This window comes from Podarcis gaigeae, assembly GCF_964106915.1.
Source record: "Podarcis gaigeae genome assembly, chromosome: 10".
NCBI classification, from domain to species: domain Eukaryota; kingdom Metazoa; phylum Chordata; class Lepidosauria; order Squamata; family Lacertidae; genus Podarcis; species Podarcis gaigeae.
Window position 1 is genome coordinate 53987602 of NC_139686.1, and position 23432 is coordinate 54011033.

Consider the following 23432-nt stretch of genomic DNA (forward strand, 5'->3'; position numbering starts at 1 on the left):
ATCACTAGTCAGTAAGACTTTATTTACGTAAATCACCCCACCCCACCGCGCCCAGAAAAACTCATTCTTGCTGGTATAATCTTAATATTTACAATCAGATGAAGGTTTCATTTCTGGAATACAGTGGTGCCCCGCAAGACGAACGCCTCGCAAGACGAAAAACCCGCTAGACGAAAGGGTTTTCCGTTTTGGAGGCGCTTCGCAAAACGAATTCCCCTATGGGGTTGCTTTGCAAGACGAAAAAAATCTTGCATCCCCCCGCGGGTTTTTTCGCTTTTTTCGCCCTTTTCTTAAGCCGCTAAGCCGCTTATCAGCTGTTCCGCTGATAAGCCGCTTAACAGCTGATCGCTGGAAGCCGCTTGACAGCTGTAGCGCTAATCCGCTAAGCTGTCAATGGGCTTGCTTCGCAAGACGAAAAAACTGCTAGACGAAGAGAATTGCGGAACGAATTCTTTTTGTCTAGCGAGGCACCACTGTAATAAATTTTAGAGTAGTTTTTACAGTTATATCAAAAATTACTGATTTGGTTATACTATTAGAAATACATTGACAGATAATTAGGAAATTATTGTGAGGTTTAATAAGTTAACTTTATATTTGGAAAAGTTTTCTGCTGTACTTTATTGGAAGGAGAAAAATAATCATTTCCTTAACAATTTAAACAATTTATTTAACTGAAACAATAACATTATAGCATATGTATCCATGTTTGTTAACTGATGTGGTTGTGCTTAAACGATTTTTTTTAAAAAAAAAAAACACCTTAGACTGAATTTTAGCACACATACAAAATTATAGCCTTTGGACTATAATGTAACTTAAATAGAAAACTATCTTTAGAAAGATTTTCCCTCCAAAAGCATTTTATTTTAAAAATCCATTTTTAAAAAAATCCTATTTAAAGGGGGGGGGAATCCAATTTAAATAAAAAAATTATCCATCCTGGTCAGATTATTATGTTGTAACTGAAATACTGTTTTCTGCTTCTGTGTTGGTGTATGTGCAAACCTGGCCTTTTAAAACTAATAAGCAAAATACTGGACGTGTTTGAAGGTAGGGGATTCACAACCTGTTAAATGCATTCCATATAATTTAGAAATTTTAAAATCTTTCAAATGCTTTTGCCATCTCTAAAGTTCGTCCATGCTAAGTTTTGCACTCCTTATGTTGCTCTCTATATACAGTCACTGTTTACTGACTGAAATTTTATACTCATCAGTGGTGTTTGGATTTAGGAGATCCATTTTATTATTTACATTATGAGAGGGGATGGATAAGAAATGTCATAGTAATGAGAGAGGAATGGCCAAGCCTTATACCAAACACTAGAGGTCAGCCTTCAAACACTATAAAATGCTATAAAATTCAACTTCACTGACCTCTGGAGCTCAGGAAAGGTAATTGGCAGTGAAGGATTATGGGAGATGTAGTACAAAAATTGGTAGGGCATTTGTGTTTGAAGTAGAAAGTGGGGGGGAATCAATGGAAGCAGACATTTTTCTTTTAATTATCGTAGTATCTTAAATGGGGATCCCAGACAACTGTTTATCAGGCACTGGCCAGCCTATCGCCTGCTTCATTTTAAGATTGCAGGGACGCAGGTGGCGCTGTGGGTTAAAGCCTCAGCGCCTAGGACTTGCCGATCGAAAGGTCGGCGGTTCGAATCCCTGCGGTGGGGTGCGCTCCCGTTGCTCGGTCCCAGCGCCTGCCAACCTAGCAGTTCGAAAGCACCCTCGGGTGCAAGTAGGTAAATAGGGACCGCTTTCTAGCGGGAAGGTAAACGGCGTTTCCGTGTGCGGCTCTGGCTCGCCAGAGCAGCGATGTCACGCTGGCCACGTGACCCAGAAGTGTCTCCGGACAGCGCTGGCCCCTGGCCTCTTAAGTGAGATGGGCGCACAACCTCAGAGTCTGTCAAGACTGGCCCGTACGGGCATGGGTACCTTTACCTTTACCTTTAGTCTCATGTATCCTCAGGCTGTGCCATTCCATCTTGTCATAATCCTACAGAATACAGATATTGATGGTATAACTAAGCACTATAGTGACATTTCTCAATAAGGGAATGTCCAGACAGAAAATGTGGCAGGGGCAGGGAGGAGGATACCTGATGTTCTAACCATCTACTAGGCCTGGACAGAGTTTATTTGAGGGCCCAGGATGGGAGTCTTGTTAGAACAAAAAAGCAGCCAGTCCCTGGCAGGACCCCCTGGCCAGTTTAGTCCTCTGAGACCTGGGGAAAGTGTAAGACCTCATTCCAGTATACCTGAAGGAGCGTCTCCACCCCCATCATGGACACTGAGGTCCAGCGCCGAGGGCCTTCTGGCGGTTCCCTCACTGCGAGAAGCCAAGTTACAGGGAACCAGGCAGAGGGCCTTCTCGGTAGTGGCACCCGCCTTGTGAAATACCTTCCCACCCGATGTCAAAGGAAAAAACTACGACCAGACTTTTAGGAGACATCTGAAAGCAGCTCTGTTTAGGGAAGCCTTTAATATCTGAAGGACTATCGTATTTTAATATTTTATTGGAAGCCACCCAGAGTGGCTGGGAAAACCCAGCCAGATGGGCGGGGTATAAATTATTTATTATTTATTATTATTGTTGTTGTTGTCGTTATTACCTGGATGCTCCTGGCCTGCTGGCAACACTCAGCAGCCACAAGCATTGCCGGTTAGATCAGTTGGTTAAAGCGTGGTGCTGATAACACCAAGGTAATAATTCCTGTATGGGGGCATATTCCTGCATTGTAGTGGGCTGGACTAGATGATCCCTGGAGTCCCTCCCAGCTCTATGATTCTAAGATATACTGAGAAGTGCCACTGTCTGTGCTGATTTGTTATTTCACATGCCTCTTAGTAGCATCAATACGGCTGGCATGGTCCAAGTCAGGAATTACCAACAGAATAGTAAACAAAATTGCACACATCTTTAACTTCTTTCTGGTGCAGACTGCTTTGATGTTAAGTCATTCAATCAGTGGTGAGGGACTGGTCCTAAATCTAATTGGGATTAATATATTTGGACATTTGGAGTTGATGGGCATGCCTTCCTGTGCATGTCAGGATCTTTGAAATAGGCATAGCTAGATTTATGTTCTTATATTTAGGCTCTTGAAGATGCTGCCGTTCTTTTCCGAAAGATTGCATGTAACTTCTGAGGGAAGAGTTTTCATAACTGCTGACAGCTGCATACTCCCTCATGTTGTGTTCTGGTAATTGCATTACTGCATTGCATTACTCCATTAGAGCAAACCACCAAAAACCACTTGGTATTTGTTTTGTTCTTCATTCTTTGGATGAGTAAGAGTGTCAGTTTTGTGGTTACCACGACAAAGGTTTGTAGTGCAAAATAATTGCTCGTGGATTTGTAGAGTATTGGTAGCGATGTAAATGGGACACTAAAGAACAGTGGTCCACAGAACACATCCTAATAGGTGGACTGCTAAAAAAATAATACAATTTATGGGGCAATTCTAGTTTATTTGGAAGACATACTCTCTGATGTGGAAGCATTTAGAGCCCAAACATACAAAAAGTGGTTGGACTGATTAATTAGTAAACAAAAGGCACTTTGCAGACTGTTCCTATTCTGTCACTTGTTCCCAGGATGAGTCTGCTTGGCACTGAGGGCTGCTTGGGAGGCTCAGCCTCAGAAGCTCTGTTATCAATCAGTAATTGGTTTCCCTGTGGTCTTCCAGATGACCATCAGCCAGGGATGATGGGAGTTGTAGCTCAACAAACGGAGATCCAAAGAAAGCTATGAGAAATGGTGGACACTGAAGGCTGGGTATGCATTAAATGATTGTTTGAGGTATGAATGCCAGGAAATCTTTAGACTCAGTTTGTTCCTAGTACCTTTCAGCCTTATATTCATTTTGTGTAAGGGGAGATAATGGAAGTACTTTAACATGGGTGGCAATGCACTGAACAGCAATCTTTCAGTAGCCTACAGGAGGCCTACGTTTTGCATTATACTGTATTCTGGTTCCTAATAATTCCATTGTAGGCATCTTAACACAGCCTGCAACACAATGTGATCGGCCACAGGTGTAACAGCATCCACGTCCTACGTTAAATTCAGCAACTGAGAAAAAATGAACTAAGATTAATTTTTATTGGGCCAGTGGGCTGCCCGTGAAAATTATTATCATTGGGTTGTATCCAACTAATGTTCTCTGTTTGCACAACAGAACTTTCCCTCCTTTGCTCTCCACGTGCCTCCTAAATCTGGGCTGGCGTTCCCCCAATGCTCCAGAGCAGATATGGGGAGGATGCAGTACAAAAAACAGCTGAATATAAGTGTTAGAACAATACAAAATGAACACTTAAGGCAGAGAGAGAACTTTTTATCCCACTGGATGAAATTTGTGACTTGGAGTTAGAAAAACAGAATTGGCAATGAATTGCCTATTTTAAATGAGCCTAGTAATTTAAATTTAGCCTAGTAATTGATAGATGTTTCTACAGCCTATTGATAACCATCATAACAACTTACATCGCTATCAGTAGTGGCTGCATTACTGCAAGAATAATATTGTTATTAAACTTCACCGTCTTTTTAGGTGTCATTTCTTTATGGCTGAAATGATCAACATTTCAAATCAGTTTTGATTGTATGGGGGAGGAAAGCCAAAGCATAGGCGAAAATACGTTTTGTTGGATTCATCTCATAGTTTCTGAGTCACTCTTCCTGTAGAAGAACTGATGAATGGCGGAAAGGATGACTAAGCAAGCCCATTGGTTTTGGAAATGGATCGTGCTGCATTCCTAGCCATTAAGTTTTAAAATGTATGTGCAGTGAAAAGTGCAAAGCACATTTAATTTCCAGGCCTACTCTGGAGGGGGGAAAGCTGCCACTTTAAACAGTTCTGAAAAGAGTTCCTAGGCAAAGAAAGGGATGTGAAGTCCATAGTCTGTTCTGCTTGAGTCCTTTGCAAAATACTGTACTTAACCTTGTTTTTTTGCATGAATTAAACCAGTTTTACGATCCTAGGGAGGATGGGGGGGGGGGGAGTCCTGTTGCACAAGCGTAAATCCTTGCACTGAGAGGAGAATGCAAAGGCGTTCAGCCAACATAACTGGTGCAGGATTGCTGCAATATGTTCTGACTCTTTGGCCCCGCAAGCATTCTTAATGCTGCTTTCTGTGCCAGTTCAAGTTTCCAGGTTGGCTTCAAAGGCAGCATCCTGGCACAGAGCACGTAAGAAAATCAGATAGGTTTCCATGAAGGTACTGATGACTCGCTCCTAAGAATTAAACTATATAAGGGAAATGAAAGGTGTTTGTTTAACCAACTTATAGTGCTGTTAAGCTTACCCATAAGTCTTTTGTAGGTCTGGTATTTTTCACAGCTTTGACAAGATGCCCATCTGGTTTACTGTTGGGTATGGGAAGCTAACTCTGCCATGTCAGGGTTACTGTGCTAAGAGATGGATATTCACCTTCAGGTTACTATGAGACAAACAATCCCAGGATTGGTGATTGAGTCCAGAGATAAGGATCAATATATGTTGCAAAACCTGTTCAGAATACACACATGGTGGTACTATTTTTGCTGAAGTTTCTTGGCTCTGTGGAAGCTCTGTGAGCAAACAGTACTGAATCTTTTTCGAATTGACAGCTGCCATGGACTGCTGCCCAGGTAAAGATACCATTTATAATACTTTGATTAACAATTTGCTGGATATATTATTAAAGCTCATATCCAAGATTTAATTTCAGAAAAGAAGTGTAATTGATAACAATCAATAATCAGCCATTCCCTTCCCATGGCTTCTGCTTTCTGCTGATTTGAAATATGTATGTTTCATATGCCTTAGTGTTTAAGTCCTAGCTAATCTGTTTACCTTTTGTTGAGGAATCTGAGCTTCACTGAACATTACCCATAAAGAACATAAATTGTGCATGCCGCCTAGCTCCCCTGCAGAGGATCAGCTTGGAGAGACAGTGAATGCTATTTCTTTCATTTATACAGTGATTAATACAAGTGCATTGTGAAGAAATATTACAACATTGCAAGGTTAGTCTGGAGGCATTTTTGTCCACAATTTAGAATGTTATCCTGACAATGAGAAATGTATTCAGAAATCCAGTTTGGGTTAGGGGATCTTAAGCTGCTGAGATATGCTGGAAAATTTTGTGGTGTGGCAGTGAAAGAAATGACAGACTGTAATCGGACCTGCTAAGTTCAAATAAAACGTTTCTAGAAACTTTCAGTGGAATGCTGGACTGGTGATACAATCATATACATGTCCACTCAGAAGTGAGCACCATTTACCTTAATGGGACTTATTCCAGATAAGTGTGCATAGACTCAAGACTAAATCTGACCTAAGCATAGACCTAGAAGAAAGGCAGAGAAAAGTGTTTGAAAAATTTGGGTTTCTGAATGCAGAGGGAGGAACAGAGTAGCAGGGGAACTTAGATAAGAAGTTTCTGGGAGACCTTTTCCTGCACTAACATCTGATTGACTCTTCAGAAGCAGTTGATCTGAAGCACTTGTCTGTTGGAAAGAATGTGACAAGAGCAAAAAGACCAGCTGCCCACTTTTTAAATCTTAACTTTCATTTCTCCTTTATCTTGAAGGGAGATCCCTCACTCCTTCCTTTTAGACCCTCCTGAAAAGCACTATTCGTTCACGTTACAATTCTGCAGATTAGTGAGATGAAAGGAATATATTTTGAAGTCCTAAATTGCAGGGTTTCATCAACAAGCTTCATAACACCTTTTTTTTAATAAGATATTTATTAAATTTTCACAGATTATATAATCACAAAACAAAAAATAACAAACAATACACAAACAAAAAAGAACAAGTATAATTTCAATCCCTTATTTTCTTAAACTTACTTCCCCGACCTCCTCATACCTCCCCTTTCTGTATCCCAATTTCTAATTATTAGTTCAGCAAATCCTCTCCCTTAATTTTCAGTTAATTTCTAACCTTTCTTTTTACATAACCCTTTCAGCTGAAAACCACTTAATTTCTAAACCATCGTCATGCTAGCATTCATTAATTTTGCAATGTTTCCTAAGATAGTCTTTAAATTTCTTCCAATCTTCTTCCGCCGTCTCTCTTCCCTGGTCTCGGATTCTGCCAGTCATTTCTGCCAATCCCATGTAGTTTATCACCTTCATCTGCCATTCTTCCAAGGTGGGTAGATCTTGTGTCTTCCAGTGCTTTGCGATGAGAATTCTTGCTGCTGTTGTAGCATACATAAAGAATGTTCTATCCTTCTTTAACACCAATTGGCCGACCATGCCCAGGAGAAAGGCCTCTGGTTTCTTCGGAAAGGTATATTTAAATACCTTTTTCATTTCATTATATATCATTTCCCAGAAAGCCTTAATCCTTGGGCATGTCCACCAAAGGTGAAAGAATGTACACCTACCTGTACTTAAATTCCTGTCCTCTGGGAGACCTGCCTCCCAAATGACACGAAAAGTTGCAAATGCAGTGGAATGTAGCTTATTTACAAAGTGGTGAAAGTTCCTAGACTGTTGGATGGATTGGTGAGAGCCATGTGACTGAACTGGAGCAACTAGCTTAAACCTCCTCACATGCTGAGATTCTCACAGGTAGATGTAGACAGGGTGTTGGTGGTGAACAATAGATTACCTATTTCCTTCCAAGGTAAGAGGAAGTGACATAACTAAGCTTGGCAGGACAGCTTACTCTATGGAATTAACCTCTTCATGCATTAATTAGACATATGGATATTGGTTATATGAGGCTGATGATCCTGCAACATATACAAGCTCAGCCTGCACACTCACTACATCAGGGGTCGGCAAACTTTTTCAGCCGTGGGCCAGTCCATGTCCCTCAGACCATGTGGTAGGCCGGACTGTATTTTGAAGGGAAAAAACCAAACAATTCCTATGCCCCACAAATAACCCAGAGATGCGTTTTAAATAAAAGCACACATTCTGCTCATGTAAAAACACCAGGCAGGCCCCACAAATAACCCAGAGATGCATTTTAAATAAAAGGACACATTCTACTCATGTGAAAACAGGCCGATTCCTGTGTTTTTGAGAAGGCGATTGGGCCTTAGGTTGCCTACCCCTGCACTACATGCTCAACAAGGATGAAAGGAATTATCATACTGCTGACAATTCAGGCAGAAGCTGGAGTCGCAGTTCTGTTGCTCTCTTCCCTCCTCCTTCTGCAGCAAATCCAAAAGAACATCATTCTGGATTCTAGATCTCCATTGCATTCCTTCCCATTTGCAGTTCACCTGGCTGCTTAAAGCACGGGTGCTGCTGCTGCTGCTGTTCCTCTGAGGCAGGAGTACTTAAAAGTACTTAAAAGTAAAAAATGAAGAGCGATGAAAGACAGTGCTTGTCTTAATTACCATAGTGTTTCCCATTGCTCAGTTTTTCTTACAAAATGCTGTTTTGTGGAAAGTGGAAACAGTAAGCTAGAAAAACTACTGCACATGTACTACTATATTTCCGCATCAGGTACATGTGCCTAAGCTCTATTGATGACAACATATTTTAAAATGATATTTGTAGCAAAGACTAAGACATCTCCATAGCAAGTGGGAATGTGGAAATACTACTGTGTCTATTTTTTTAATTTTAAAAAAGCTTGGTAAAGTTAGCTGTGCCCAACAAGGGGGGGGGGGGTCAGACAATATCCTTTGCACCTTTGCCTATTATGAGAACCTTCCAATGCGTTATATTATTTCTGGTCAAACATGCCCCGTTTTGTTAGCATTTTCTTATGTAGCCCTTGTCAGCTATTTGGCCTACGACTGTTCTAACTGGAACTAAAATCCCTGTACTTTCCACCCCAACTCGCAAGCCTCATGTTTTGCATCTGTCAAACCGTCTTTTTCTTCCTACACGTAGTCGAAGGATGCAAAACTATTCATCATGATAATGTTCAAAACGGCAGTGCTCTGCTTCAAGATGATGGCACTGAATATCCTGTGTGGTTCAAGAGTTAGACATCCATTCCATTTGCACTAAAACAGGGGTCAGCAAACCTTTTCAGCAGGGGTCGGTCCACTGTCCCTCAGACCATGTGGTGGGCTGGACTAGACTTTGGGGGGGGGGGAATGAACCCACAAATATGCCCCACAAATAACCCAGAGATGCATTTTAAATAAAAGGACACATTCTACTCATGTAAAAACATGCTGATTCCTGGACCGTCTGCGGGCCGGATTAAGAAGGAAACTGGGCCAGATCCGGCCCCCGGGCCTTAGTTTGCCTACCCATGCACTAAATGAAGACACTGAAAAGTTTTTTTTTTTTTCTGATCGCAGGAACATTTTATTAAAATGCGATTTGAAATGACTACAGGTGTCCGACCCCCCCCCCCCATCTGTATTGGATGGGCTGCATGTTTATACAGTATATAGAGCAGCCTGCGTGAGCAATGCAATAGGTTTGAAGCGAAGGTGGGTAAGGCACATAGAAGATTTAGTTACTGTAACAACAACAATAACAACAAATTCATTTATATACCACCCTCCCCAGCCAAAGCCGGGCTCAGAGTGGCTAACAACAGTAAAATAATACAGCATTCTAAAATCAATTCATTATAAGAATTCTAAGGTCTCAAAAATAAATGATCATTAAGTGCACAAGGTAAAACACACATAAACATAGGCATATAAACCATATATCTGAAATAGTACAGGAGAGCAATCCTGAAGCTATCTTGATTCTTGTTTAGTCGTGTCCGACTCTTCGTGACCCCATGGACCAGAGCACGCCAGGCACTCCTGTCTTCCACTACCTCCCGCAGTTCGTGATTCTTAATCCACTGAAAAGTTTTCATTGACTCAGTGTGCCAGCATGCTAATATATCCAGATCCAGTTTAATATGCATATTTTGTTTGTTTATTGTTAGATACAAGCCCCCTTGAGATCCAAGTGTGGGTTGTTTTTTATTTTCATTATGATCAAAACCACGAGCGCATGTTTTGCCACACCTTGATCGAATATTTTGCAGGGCCAACAGGCAAAATTGGCTTGGCTTGGGGTCATATTCACAGTCAATTCACAGTGCTTGGTCAGTGGTGCACAAACACACTTAGGAATATTCTCTCTCCCTCTTGTCAATTTATCAGAAAGGGTTTTGGAGTGAATCATAGACTCTGGGTTGCTCTTTGCTTGTTAAACAGCCATCTGCTCTAGGGCATACATTGAACGTATGATAGCATATTGGGAGTAGATTTATTATTATTATTATTAATAATAATAATAATAATAATAATAATAATAATAATAATGTGGCTAATGCATGGTAAGGAAGGACTTGCTGCAGCCGAGGAAATGTATTTACCATTCATCCCAAGGACAATGTTGCTTGCTCCCCATCCTCTAGCGTGCAGAAGGTTCCTTCTGTTTTAATCAGCAGGGAGGGGAAATATGTGTGGTTCTTTGTCTTCTGCGTTTTTTGTGACAAAAGAATTCCCATTTGAATTGCGGTGCTCTATTCAGGCTCCCTCTGAGCCTGTGGTTAACAGCAGTCAGTCTTTGCAGTGTTCTGACGTCATCCAGTGTATGCATAAGCTATGCTATTGTCTTACTGAGAGCAGGGGCTGTGAATTGCAGTATCTGGTGTCTGCTACCTATTTCTGCCTCACTGCATCAGCAGAAGAGACACTGGCCTTCCCTTTGCTGGATTTTTTAAAAAATAAGTACTCCTGTTCCTTTGCGCTTTTTTTTTTAAATTACAAAAAAAATTGCTTCTGCGAAGAAGGACCTGTTTTGCTTTAAGAGCTGCAGAGAGAGGCAATCTGCAGAGTGGAGCTTGGGGAGGAAGAGAGGAAAATCTGGAGGCTGGCTAGCTGTGGGGACTGCGCTGTCTGGCTTCATGACCCTTGCTGTGTAGAAGCCTCATCCCTTCTCTGACACATTCCCCGCAGCTCTCTTTCTTTTCCCTTTTAACCCCTCTTTTGAGATTTGAGCATCTGGAGCCAGCCATGTTTGGCACAGAATCGTCATGTAAGTAAACGTGTTCTCTCACTTGCATTTTGTGTTGGTGGGCAGGTCTGGCTGGCCGGATTTGTTCCATGCCCGGTAACTTCATTCTGCCGTGTCGAAGGGTTCAGAATAAAATAGTAATAGTAATAATAAAATACGTGGTTCCAGCTTGCTTGGTAAAGATGCTAGGGGGGAGGTTTCGATCGTCTCTCCTTCTGCGTGTCTTTGACTCTGGCAGCCAGACAGCCAAGAACTGTCAGTGATTCTGAATCCAGGCCGCTTAAAAGATCCAAAAGAAAATGTGGTTTTGCTTGAATATGTTCTTTGTGTGTGAGCAAGACTGAGAGAGCAGCGTTTGCATGTACACACACACACACACACACACACACACACACACACAATCTTGCTATTGCAGTTGCAGTAATTAACGAGTTACCCATGTGATAATGAGAGTGTTTGAAGGATTGCTGCAGGATTATGTGCCGGGCAGCTAGAACCTATTTAACAATGGAGTGCCAGCTTGCTGCTATATAATAAAACACAATTTTGTTTAAAAGCTTCTAAAGTTTGATTTGCTGGTGTGATGGACTGCAGCATTGGGGATACAGTGAAAGCAATAATAATAATAATAATAATTAATAATTAACCTATATAATGTCAGTGGCTGGTTGTATATTGAAACTTACAAGCTGGGTCTGGTGCAAAGGAGGCAGCATAAATGTATGGCAGGTTTGTTTTCCATTTTTAAAAAAAACCATTGGGAAGCTACCAAAGTGAGAGAGGATTGTGTATTGGACCTTAGTCCTGATAATATTAGCGATGACAGTGACACCACTGGGAATCAGTATTGCCCAGTAGGCTTATGAACAAAAAGGGAAATAAAAATAAGATGTTGTGCTGACTTACAAGGGTATGGTATAACGTGCACCAAAATAATTTGTGATCTGATTTTTGTTCATGGTGGGAAGGAATTTATTCGCCACAGTGGATTAATCTAGGTTCCTGATTAGAGAGGTCCCAGTTCTTTTAGATTGGTAATAGTGTGGGACAACAACTTCAGCCCTTAAAGGACTTGGATGTTTCCAAGGGTTAATTGGTTCTTTTGATTCAGCTTCCCACTCATCATAACACAATGCCTGTTCAAGGTCAAGGGAGAATAAAACGCATCACCATCTGTGCATTGTTTTAGTTTTCTTCCCTTTCCCAAGAAATGTTGAATTACTGGCCTCGTCTCTTAAGTTTGGGTTGGGGGTTTTTTTTGCATATACATTTCCCAGTGACTGGTACTAAAAGTAGAATGTTGAACACTTTTTAGCCTGGCACTTGTGAATTACCTGGGGGATGCAACTTGCAAAGCATCTACATGATCAAAAAGAAAAAGGAATGGCTGCTATTGCTTCAACACTTTTACCCAAGGGTGTACAGGGTAATAGCTAACTGCAAAAAGCCATCTATATAAATAGTCCTGAAAATAAAGGACTTCCTTATTGTCTGCCGAACAGTACTCTTTCATAGAGTTGCCGGTGTGGTAACTAACTGGCTTCCCTTCTGATAACAGCTGGGCAAGCTTTTGTTTCCATGACATCCTGATTAATGCAATTTCTGGTTTCTAAAAGGGTGTGTGGAATTGGGGGGGGGGCGACCCTGCTTATTTTATGAAATTTATTTTACTTCCTTTTTGTTAACAGCAAACTCCAAATGGTTATAAAGTTGAGAATTTCAGAGAATAACCTTAGCCAGGGCTTTGTGCAGCCCCACCCCAAGTCCAAGACAGGTTAACTGCTTTTGCAAGCTTGACAGCTAGCTGTGCTGCAGCCAATCAGAGGAAGTGTTACGAGGTGTGTGTTTTTTCTTCCCATTTTCCTCTTTGCATAAGGCCATTATCTCTCCTTTGTCTTAGGGTGGCTTCAAATGTACACTAACCATGCTGAAAGTGTGAGAGGTCTGCAGTAGGCAAGGTGATTCTTCACCTTGCATTCAGGCTTGCCTCTAGAACACCCATTTCTGGGAACAGGTTTAAAGGCAGCACACCACAGAACATCACCTCATTGATTCCTTTTAAAGGTATTCTAGACATGTGCAATTCGGATGCATAGCGAGGTGCACGCCTGAAACTCTGTGTTCATGGCTTGTTTTAATGCACATAAGACCCAAGCCTTTTTTCCCCTTTGCTATTTGATTCTGCCCCTAGCACTTAAGACTGTTCCTCCCGTCCCCGAAATGAGCTTTGGAGAGGCACATTATTTAATTTTCTCTATAAAGACATGTGGGTGGCATTCAAGTATTGAGGAATACAGAATATTGGCATGTGTTTTTAACCTCTTTTAGTGATAGTTTCATGGTTCATTTTTGTAGACCACTCTGAGGTTTTATGACCGTCGAGCAGTATATAAATCATATGAAATAAATAATCTTAGTTTTACTCAGACCAGACCCATTGAAATTAATGGGCCTAACTTTTCTAGTGGGTCTAGTAAAATTTAGTTGCATACCACCCGTGGTATCTAGTTGGCCACTGTGAGAACAGGATGCTAGACTAGATGGTCCTTTGGCCTGATGGTCCTTGTGTGCTTATGGTTGCTCATCCTATCCCTGAAGCAGTATTTTGCACACTTTTTGAGCTTGGTGTTTCCTCTTCTGAACCTCTTCTACCTTTGTGGCTCCTGCACTACAACCCTACACCATTCGACAAGTGAGTATGGAGATTCTTATGCATCAGTGCATGCAGGATCTGAATTTGAGTTGGATTTGCCCAACATTGGCATTAGAAGAGGAATAGAACAGGAGATTTGACTTCAGAAACCATACATACAGAACTCCGGCCATCGCTTTCTCTGCTTCCTTCATCACAAATCAGATGCGAGTCTGTGAAGGCTCCCTTCCTGGAGGCATTCACCTCTTTTTTTGTCTGATGTAGGAGAGAAGGGAAGGGAATTTTCTACCTGCCTCAGGACCATCTCCCTTCCTGAAATTTCGCACTCCCTTGTGCTACTCTAAAGCCCTTTCATGGTTTACAGAATGAAAGTTGCCTTTTTTGTTGTTAATGGTATTAACAGGAAGTTAGAATAACATTTACAAAATATTTTAAAGCTTTGTGTAGAATAGACAACACACACACAAACAAACATCACACCACTTCCTAAAACCTGAAAGAGGTAGAGAAGTATGCCTGTTTTCTGCCCCCCCCCCCCCCCCCGGAAAATAACCTTAGCACCATGATGTTTACATTTCCTGGTCATAAAAAAGTCATCAGTTGAAAGGTTTGGTTTTCTGGATTCTGCTTTTATCCTGTTACTTGTTATATTTTTCTGCTTTATGTTTATGTTCTTTATGTTTTTAATTTTTACTGGTAAACTGCCCAGAGAACCTTTGCTATTGGGCAATATGCTTATATAGTCAGCCAGCTGATTTTATTGTTCATAGCCAATGGACATCACAGTACAGTAGGAGCACAAATCACACTACAAAATGAAAAAGATTACATGCACCAGACCAGGACAAATCTGCAATGGGCATATGAATATTGCAAATAAATAGCATTCTTGGCTGGCTCAGCCAGCAAAAGATGCACATTATGCAGTTGCATAGGGTGGCATAATCACAAACTTGGGGATCCATGCTTTCGTGTTGCCTTTGGCTTGGCTGTGGGGGAAAGATACAGCAATCCAGAACCTTCTGTAGCGTTGCACACGTGTGGAAGTCGGGAATAAACTTTTAAAGTATATTTCCACCTGGAATGGCAGAAAATATTGTACCTGATAGCAGGACGAGGTTTTTATCTATTTTTTAATGTACTTGAAATGTTACCTGAAATTAGGGTACCCTCAGAGAGGATTGTGTTGCTTTTAAAAGGTGAATAGCAGTGCATAATCGTGTGTGTGCGTACTCAGAAGCAAAGCGGTGGGATATAGAAAAGAAGTATTGAATTGTTCAAATCAAGTGATGTGTCAGGTTACCAGTAGCCACAGTTGTTATGGGAAAGGGCAAGTTCAAGAGATGCTGGTTTCAGTTTATACAGAGAAAGGAAACCCTCAAGGTCACAGTGTCCAAACTGCTTATGAGGGGAAGTACCAGATAAGGATGGTTGTAGTTATTACCTTATCTAGACTTGATCGCCGTCTGGTACAGATCAAATGACAGCGCAATGTGTTGTTCCCAAGGTACAGCAAAGAACAGAAAACTGGACTTCCCAGCAGACAGAGCCCCATGATGTTGGGAATCAGGACTCTGTATAATGTATAACCATAGTACTTTTCCTCCTGCAATAAATTTTGTTCTTTTTTTAAAAAAAAAAATACAACAACAACAAATACAACACTTCCCATATATAATATTGTGACTCTTACAGCGACCCATTTAAAGTAAAGGTAAAGGGACCCCTGACCACTAGGTCCAGTTGTGACCAACTCTGGGGTTTCGGTGCTCATCTCACTTTATTGGCCGAGGGAGCCAGCGTACAGCTTCTGGGTCATGTGGCCAGCATGACTAAGCCGCTTCTGGAGAACCAGAGCAGCACACGGAAACACCGTTTACCTTCCCACCGGAGCGGTACCTATTTATCTACTTTGACATGCTATGAACTGCTAGGTTGGCAGGAGCAGGGACTGAGTAACGGGAGCTCACCCCGTCATGGGGATTCGAACCGCTGACCTTCTGATTGGCAAGTTCTAGGCTCTGTGATTTAACCCACAGCACCACCCGCGTCCCTCATTTAAAGTAGGTCAGCATTATTACCCTCGTATTGCAGGTTGTTGGACTGGGGCTGAGACAGATTTGCTTGGCAGGGCATACCCAAACCATGCACTGTAAACATATCCAAGACACATTCTTCCCCCCAAAGAATTCTGAAAACTGTAGTTTCTTAAGGGCAACGGGAGGGGGAACTACAGTTTTCCCACACTAATACTACATCCTGTAGAATTCTGTCACTTGCATCTTACCTGCACAATCAGAATGAAGTTTGGGAACCAAAGTGCTTTTTCTGCACAGCCTGAGCAGGAGCAGTGAACAATGTTATAGTTAATTGTTGTAGCTTGTCTTTACTTTAACCTCCCTACAGCCCTGCTCACAGTTGTGAAGAATATTCTTATGTTATGAGTGGTCCATGTCACCATTAACAAAAAGAGGTAGGAAAAGGCAGACTATCCCTGGACAAAGTGTCTTTTCTTCTTTAAATTCTCAAAGTTCTTAACCTACCTCAAGGTTGTCATCTAAACTAGACAGATGTTTCACTGATAGTCAATCGCAGTCAGTGCATCATTTGAAAAAGAATACTTCAGAGCTGTCTTTTCCCAAAATGGCATCTAGACGTTCCATTTGGTGACTGTAACCTTGGTTTAAGGAGCCATTTGGCGCCTAGCTTATATATCTGAGTTTCTAACACTTGATAAAACGGTGAGTCATCAACATAGTGAAATTGCAATGAAGATAAACACCTTATTTGGTTGCCATATTAGATGGTTTACAGGTAACATGTCAGGTTCCTCTACTATTGTTACTGAGGCCTTCAGCTAAGTGGAATGTGCTTCGTTCCCATTACTGTGTTTCTAGAATGATGACAGGATTTGATAACGTCTTTAAAATGCACTAAAGGAAAATAAAGATAGGCAGTCCTCCATGGACAAGATCTGTTTAAATGGACTGAAATGGCACGAGGTAAAATTTAGACGGGACAGCAGAAGATCTTCTGAAGTGTGAATGTGGTTGAGCACAGAAGCAGGTTGTAGGTTGAGTTTTAGAGCTGATGTGCCTCTTTGCATGTTGATGAGAAACCAAAGCTACATGTGTGAATCTTAAGAGGTTAGCTGCAGAGGATGTGAAGGTGCCACTAAAGTGTTTTGATAGCCGCTAGCTTATGTGTGGGGAATCAAAAACAGTAGCCTTCCAACTAAACCAATCATCTAGTTTGGAAACCATAGTCTAGACCAGCCTTTCTCAACCTGTGGGTCCCCAGATGTTGTTGAACTACAACTCCCATCACCCCTAGCTAGCAAGGCCAGAGCTCAGGGATGATGGGACAACATCTGGGGACCCACAGGTTGAGAACCGCTGGTCTAGATCAAGGTTTGCCAAAATTGGGTCTATAGCTCTTGTTGGGACTAGAACTCCCATCACACCTCACTAGCAGGACCAGTGGTCAGGGATGATGGGAGATGTAGTCCAAAAACAGCTGGAGACTCAAGTTTGGTAAACCCTGGTCTAGATGGTGATGTGGCCAATCAGTTACTACAATCTGAGATTGCTCGGGCTGTTTGAAATGCTGAATGAAACAGACTTGCGTTACTAAAAGAGTAGGGAAAGAGCAGTGTTTGGGCCCAGTCTAAGCAGGGAATTCTCCTGCACAATTCCCAGTGGAATAAATGAGTGTCGCTCAGGAATCTCTATATTTGAAAGCTTGCTACGGTGCTGCTGATGTTTATAGCAGTGTCCCCTGGCAATCCGACACCATTGTTTGTCAATGGGAACATGGAATACATTCTCTTCAGCACATGCCTATTAAGAGAAAAGGAGAGACAAAAAACAGTGATGCATCCACAGCTGAGGTTTGTTTGTCCTTTACATTTTGATCCAACCGCTGATCCAATTTGGTTTCCATGTTTTGTTGTTCTCCTCTGCCCGTTCCATGGCACTCATTTTCCCATTTTCCACAGGCCTTACGATCTTCAGGTGTCCTATTTACTTAACTGAAAGCCCCAATTACATATCCTAGCATATTCCTTCTCTTCCCAGATGGTCCTCTCATTGCAAATTGGGAACAATCCTCTATTGGCAATCTGTTCAGGAAATGACTGGCATGAACCCAACACCATAGACCCTTGCACAATATGATCTGCATTGTATATTGCTTCAGACTAAATTAGTATCTGAATTTAAAAGAGTGGAACTGCCGAATCAGGGGCAAAAAAAAAAAAAAGAACAATTGCTGGGTGACGTTTTGACTTAGTCTGGTTGGCACTTAATACTGATAGCCATTCAACTGGGGTAGTAGCTTAGAGCTTGAATACCAGCTGTGCTTCTCCATGTGCTGCTGTGCTATTCTCAGCCACTGTGAAAATGAGGCATTTCCATTTAATTTGCTTCTCTCCCCCCCCACTAAACAAACAAACAAACAAACAAACAAACAAAAAAGTAAACAAATGAGCCACAGCTATTGCATTTGTTCCCATTAAACTCATTCAACTATATATACAGTAGGCTCTCTTTCACACCTTACTAAAAGGTAAAGGTACCCCTGCCCATACGGGCCAGTCGTGTCCGACTCTAGGGTTGTGCGCCCATCTCACTTAAGAGGCCGTGGGCCAGCGCTGTTCGAAGACACTTCCGGGTCACGTGGCCAGCGTGACAAGCTGCATCTGGCAAGCCAGCGCAGCACACGGAAACGCCGTTTACCTTCCCGCTAGTAAGCGGTCCCTATTTATCTACTTGCACCCGGGGGTGCTTTCGAACTGCTAGGTTGGCAGGCGCTGGGACCGAGCAACGGGAGCGCACCCTGCCGCGGGGATTCTAACAGCCGACCTGACGATCGGCAAGTCCTAGGCACTGAGGTTTTACCCACAGCACCACCCGTGTCCCTTTCACATCTTACTAGTGCTATTTAAAATAAAATAAAAATTTATCTTGCAGTTTAAGGAAGGGGAAACTAGTCATCCATTCTGTGGTGTGTGTGACTTTGCAGAATATTACTAGATTCTGATTTTGTCAACTACAGCTGCAGATAATCTAGTCCCTAAATTTCTGATGGTTTCAAATCTATAATGATGATGGAATATAATATTGTTACTTCTTCATTTCAAAGCATGTAATATAGATATATATTTATATGTATGTGTGTTAGAGATAGAGAGATAGCAACCTGAATTTGAGCGGTCATGAATATAGGTAAAGGTAAAGGAACCCCTGACCATTAGGTGGGGTTGCAGCGCTCATCTTGCTTTATTGGCCGAGGGAGCCGGCGTACAGCTTCCAGGTCATGTGGCCAGCATGACTAAGCCGCTTTTGGCGAACCAGAGCAGTGCACGGAAACGTCATTTACCTTCCTGCCAGAGCGGTACCTATTTATCTACTTGCACTTTGACGTGCTTTCGAACTGCTAGGTTGGCAGGAACAGGGACCGAACAACGGGAGCTCACCCCGTCGCGGGGATTTGAACCGCCGACCTTCCGATCGGCAAGCCCTAGGCTCTGTGGTTTAACCCACAGCGCCACCCGCCTCCCTGTCATAGATATAGCTGGCAGAAATTCATACTAAGTGAAAACAGGTGTAACTTTTGTAAAACAGTGACATCTGTTTGGGAATGGCTTTGCCACATTCAATTCAGGGTAAGACAAGCTTGGAAGAAAAAGACCTGTTCTTTGGCGGAAAGTTGACTGATGAGTTGCTGTGATGTCACGCAGCTCCAGCCTTTCTTTCTTTCTTTCTTTCTTTCTTTCTTTCTTTCTTTCTTTCTTTCTTTCATTCTTTCATTAAAAATAAATAGTGATGGCGGAACATATGAGTAGGTAAATAAATATACATGCACCACTTTAAGAACATAGAAAAATACAAAGCCGAAATTTGTGGGTGGGAGAAAACCATATTATTCACTAGGGGTGAAGATGTGAGATCAGTGGCCAGATCATTGTTCCATGTAGCTCAGTATGAATGACAGCTGCTCTCCATGGGTTGTTTTGGGAACATTCCCATCTCTAACTGAAGATAGCAGTGGTTATACTTTGAACCCTCTGCAGGTAAGCATGTGCTCAACCACTGAGCTGTAGCACTTCTCTGAAATCTTGGGATGCAGAGGTACGGCTGATGGCTTTACCCAGGATTTGATTCTTATATATTTACAGTAGTAGCTTAATTTCTTTGCTCTCCAATAACCAAAATTTGCTGGTGTGTCCACTCCAGAAGAAAGCCAGCCTTGTACTATAGGTAAAGAGCTGAATGCACCTCTTTCTCAGTGTTATCTCTGCAACAAGCACTACAAATCTAGGGTTTTTTTCTGTTGTTTTATTTCTTAATGTTTGCCTACTGATACATAAATAAAGTTGAGAGGTCTGTTAGGGAGAAGTCTGGACAGGCTGCTATCACAATGCTGTGTGATCCCCTATCTTAGAAGAGGAGGTTTTAGTACTAGATTTCTCTCTCCCAGAAGTAAGACTGGAATCCTAACTTCACCTACTTGCAAGTAGGCTCCACTGCATTCAGCAGGACTTGTTTCTGAGTAGACATGCCCTGCAATTTCTCATTTGTTTTCAGGGCAATTTGTTGTGCAATGGTGAACTTGCACAAGTTAAGTTTAGAAATTAGTATTGGTTGCAGAATTCAACTTCCTTAGAATTTCAGCTTTGTTGGGGTGGGGGCGCATCCTGGTGATATCCCAAACAGGATGTCCAGGGGGGCTTAAGAGTATAAATAAGTGCTTTGAAGAACTCTGTTTGTCCAGTCCACCAGCTATTGGGAAATATGTAGCCTGGATTATCACATATGTATGCTACCTTTCCTCTAGCTATGCTTCAGTCTTCTGAGCCCCAAAGGAAATATAAGTGTTGTGTTTTTTACGGCTTTAATGACTTGGTTGCGTGGAAGCAAACAGCTTATTTACAAGTTTCATTTGTCCAGGTATAGCAGAATCCAGTCTTTCTCTGTGCAGAATTTGGACTCTCTTTATACTGAAACTTTGCTCTGTTTTGTCAGTTCAAAGAGTACGAAATCCTGACTAGATTTGAACCTGTAGAAAAAATGGAAGCAATATTCTGTATCAACTAGTTTGTGAACAAGTAATTGCAGTATGTGTGTGTGTTTTAACCAGACAGTAAAGAAATAGAAGTACCTTATGCTGTTTTACTTGTTACACAGACAATTGACATTTGTGGGGGAAGTGATGGGATTCAAAATTATGGGAAAGAGGTAGCTATTTTTATAAGACAAATGTCATCGTGCGTGACCTCACTTAAACCACAGTGGTACCTCGGGTTAAGAACTTAATTCGTTCTGGAGGTCTGTTCTTAACCTGAAACTGTTCTTAACTTGAAGCATCACCTTAGCTAATGGGGCTTCCTGCTGCCGCTGCGCCGCTGAAGAGTTTCTTTTATCATCCTGAAGCAAAGTTCTTAACCCGAGGTTATATTTCTGGGTTAGCGGAGTCTGTAACCTGAAGCGTACGTAACCTGAAGCGTCTGTAACCCGAGGTACCACTGTAATTAGTTAGATACCTTTTTGGATTTGTTGCAGGTATCCTCTAAGAAAGAAATGTGAGATCGTATCTTTCATAAAAGCCAGTTTTGAGACTGATTTACAGCCCAGATGGTCAGCACTACAATTATCTCTTGCTGTGATCTTTTGACATACAGTTCTAAAATAGGTACCCAGGGGGTGGGGGCTGCATCATGGAGATGGTTCCAGGTTCAGCCCTCAAAATCTTCCATTAAAAGAACTTCAGGTAACAGGTGTTGAGAAAAGCTGGTCTTGCTGAGACTTTGAAGAACTACTTCAGGCCCAGGCGATACAGAACTAAATAATCCAAGCTAAGATAAGGCAGCATCCTATTCACTATATGAGCCAAGGACTGTTTCTGAAATACAATATTACCCTTGTCAAACAGCTGAGCTAAGTGAAAGCCAATAGCTACTGAATAAAATTAACATGAGTTAATTTTATAGCTTCCTTGAAAGCTGTTAATGATGCAAGAAATATCTGCCATGCTTTCAGCAGATCATCATTTTTTATTTAGGAACATTGGGAGTTTGCAGAGAAGTGGCTGCAAGGTATAATTCTGGCCATCAGTGCTCTGCAGCTTTGAACGTCAGTTCTACACATTGCTTCTACAAACCCTTTGCTTAGAACTTCACAGTTGCGTTGGATACAGATTGTGGGAAGTTCCATTAGATGAACATCTTTTTTTTAAAGAAGGTACTTAATATGAATGCAACAAGACATATTCTATTGGAAATTGTAGTGTAGCCCCAGCCCATGACCTAGGAATTCTGGTGTTAATCATTAACAGACAAACCATGTGGACTTCTTTCTGAACCCAGGTTGGAAGGGTGGGGAGACAGCATTTTCTCTCTCCACCCACAAACATCTCCCCCCAACTCCCCATGAAACATCAGTGGGAAGGAAGTTAACTGCACCAGCTCTGATGTAGTTATTGGCCCTTTTGTTGCTATGTTGGGGCAGCGGAACAGGGGGATGTTGGGATCATGTGGATTCAAGGCTGCTCCCTCTGTCCTTTACCACTCGCAGAACATCTACACCAGAGCAGGTTTTAATAAGTGTGGGTGCTGACCTGCTGGCATACATCCCTTCCTTTCAGCATAAAACGTTTCACGGCTGCTCACTATAGCAGTGAATAAACAGTATGTTAAAACAAAAAGCAATTAAAGCAGCACTAAAGCCCAAAACAACAGTACTAAATGAAATAAAAGCACACATGTCACAAACAAACAAACAAACAAACAAACAAACAAACTGCTATTGAAAACCAACGGCACCCTGATAGCAATAAAAACATCTGTTAAAGGCTCAGGAAACTAAGATTTTTATCTGGCACCTAAAATATAGCAAAGTAAGTGCCATCTTAGTATCCCCATAAAGCAGGGGTTAGCAAACTTTTTCAGCAGGGGGCCGGCCCACTGTCCCTCATAACATGTGGGGGACCAGACTGTATTTTGGGGAAAAAATAATGAACAAATTCCTATGCCCCACAAATAACCCAGAGATGAATTTTAAATAAAAGCACACATTCTACTCATGTAAAAACATCAGGCAGGCCCCACAAATAACCCAGAGATGCATTTTAAATAAAAGGACACATTCTACTCATGTTAAAACATGTTGATTCCCGAACCGTCCGCGGGCCGGATTTAGAAGGCAATTGGGCCGGATATTGACTTAGTTTGCCTACCCATGCCTTAAAGAGTGTTCCACAACTGGGGTCCAACCACCAAAAAGGGACTGTCTCCTGTTGCCCCCTCCACATGTCTGAAGGTGTGGACCACTGAAGAAGGACCTCTGATAAAGACCTTAAAGGACAGGCTCATAAGGAAACAGGTGGTTGCCTTAATTGAGGCTGTGATGCATAAGAAGTGATGCCTTTAGAAGTAATGTTTCACTTGGTTCTTCAGTTTCATATAATACTAAAGGAGGACTCTCCTCTGCTTTTGTTTTCCACCAAATATCCCAACATGGATTAAGCTCATCTCCTTCTTCCACCCACCCAGCCTATGAATTGTAACGATAAAGATTTTTAAATGGTGAATTTCTGAGTGTTTTGAAAAGTCTCTGATGATGGATACGATTTATTTGTTTAGAAAATGGCTGCCCCATCTATCCAGTGCATTTGCATCGCACAAGGTAGCATAAAACATGTAAATGGCTGTACTTAGCAGTGAGAAAGGCACTCAGCATAGACTCGGGCCTTCTGTTCTTTATAGATTTTTGTCCTGGCCATCACATTCAAATTGGCTGTGGAACTAAGCCTTGGGAGATAGACTGGAGCTTCCTCTA

At 41.9% G+C, this 23432-nt stretch overlaps 1 protein-coding gene across 4 annotated transcripts in view; it reads left to right on the forward strand.

Moving 5' to 3' along the window:
• The window catches only part of ST7 (suppression of tumorigenicity 7), a 98311-nt gene that overhangs the window by 10794 nt on the left and 64085 nt on the right, over window positions 1-23432 (forward strand). Inside the window, exon 1 of one of the 4 annotated variants that reach the window (XM_083699300.1) lies at window positions 10829-10964. The exons of the other annotated variants lie outside the window; for them this stretch is intronic. Coding sequence (XP_083555426.1) covers window positions 10943-10964 — 22 coding nt within the window. The 5' untranslated portion in view covers window positions 10829-10942. Of the gene's footprint in view, window positions 1-10828; window positions 10965-23432 lie in introns of those variants that run through there. 4 annotated transcript variants of the gene reach the window in all.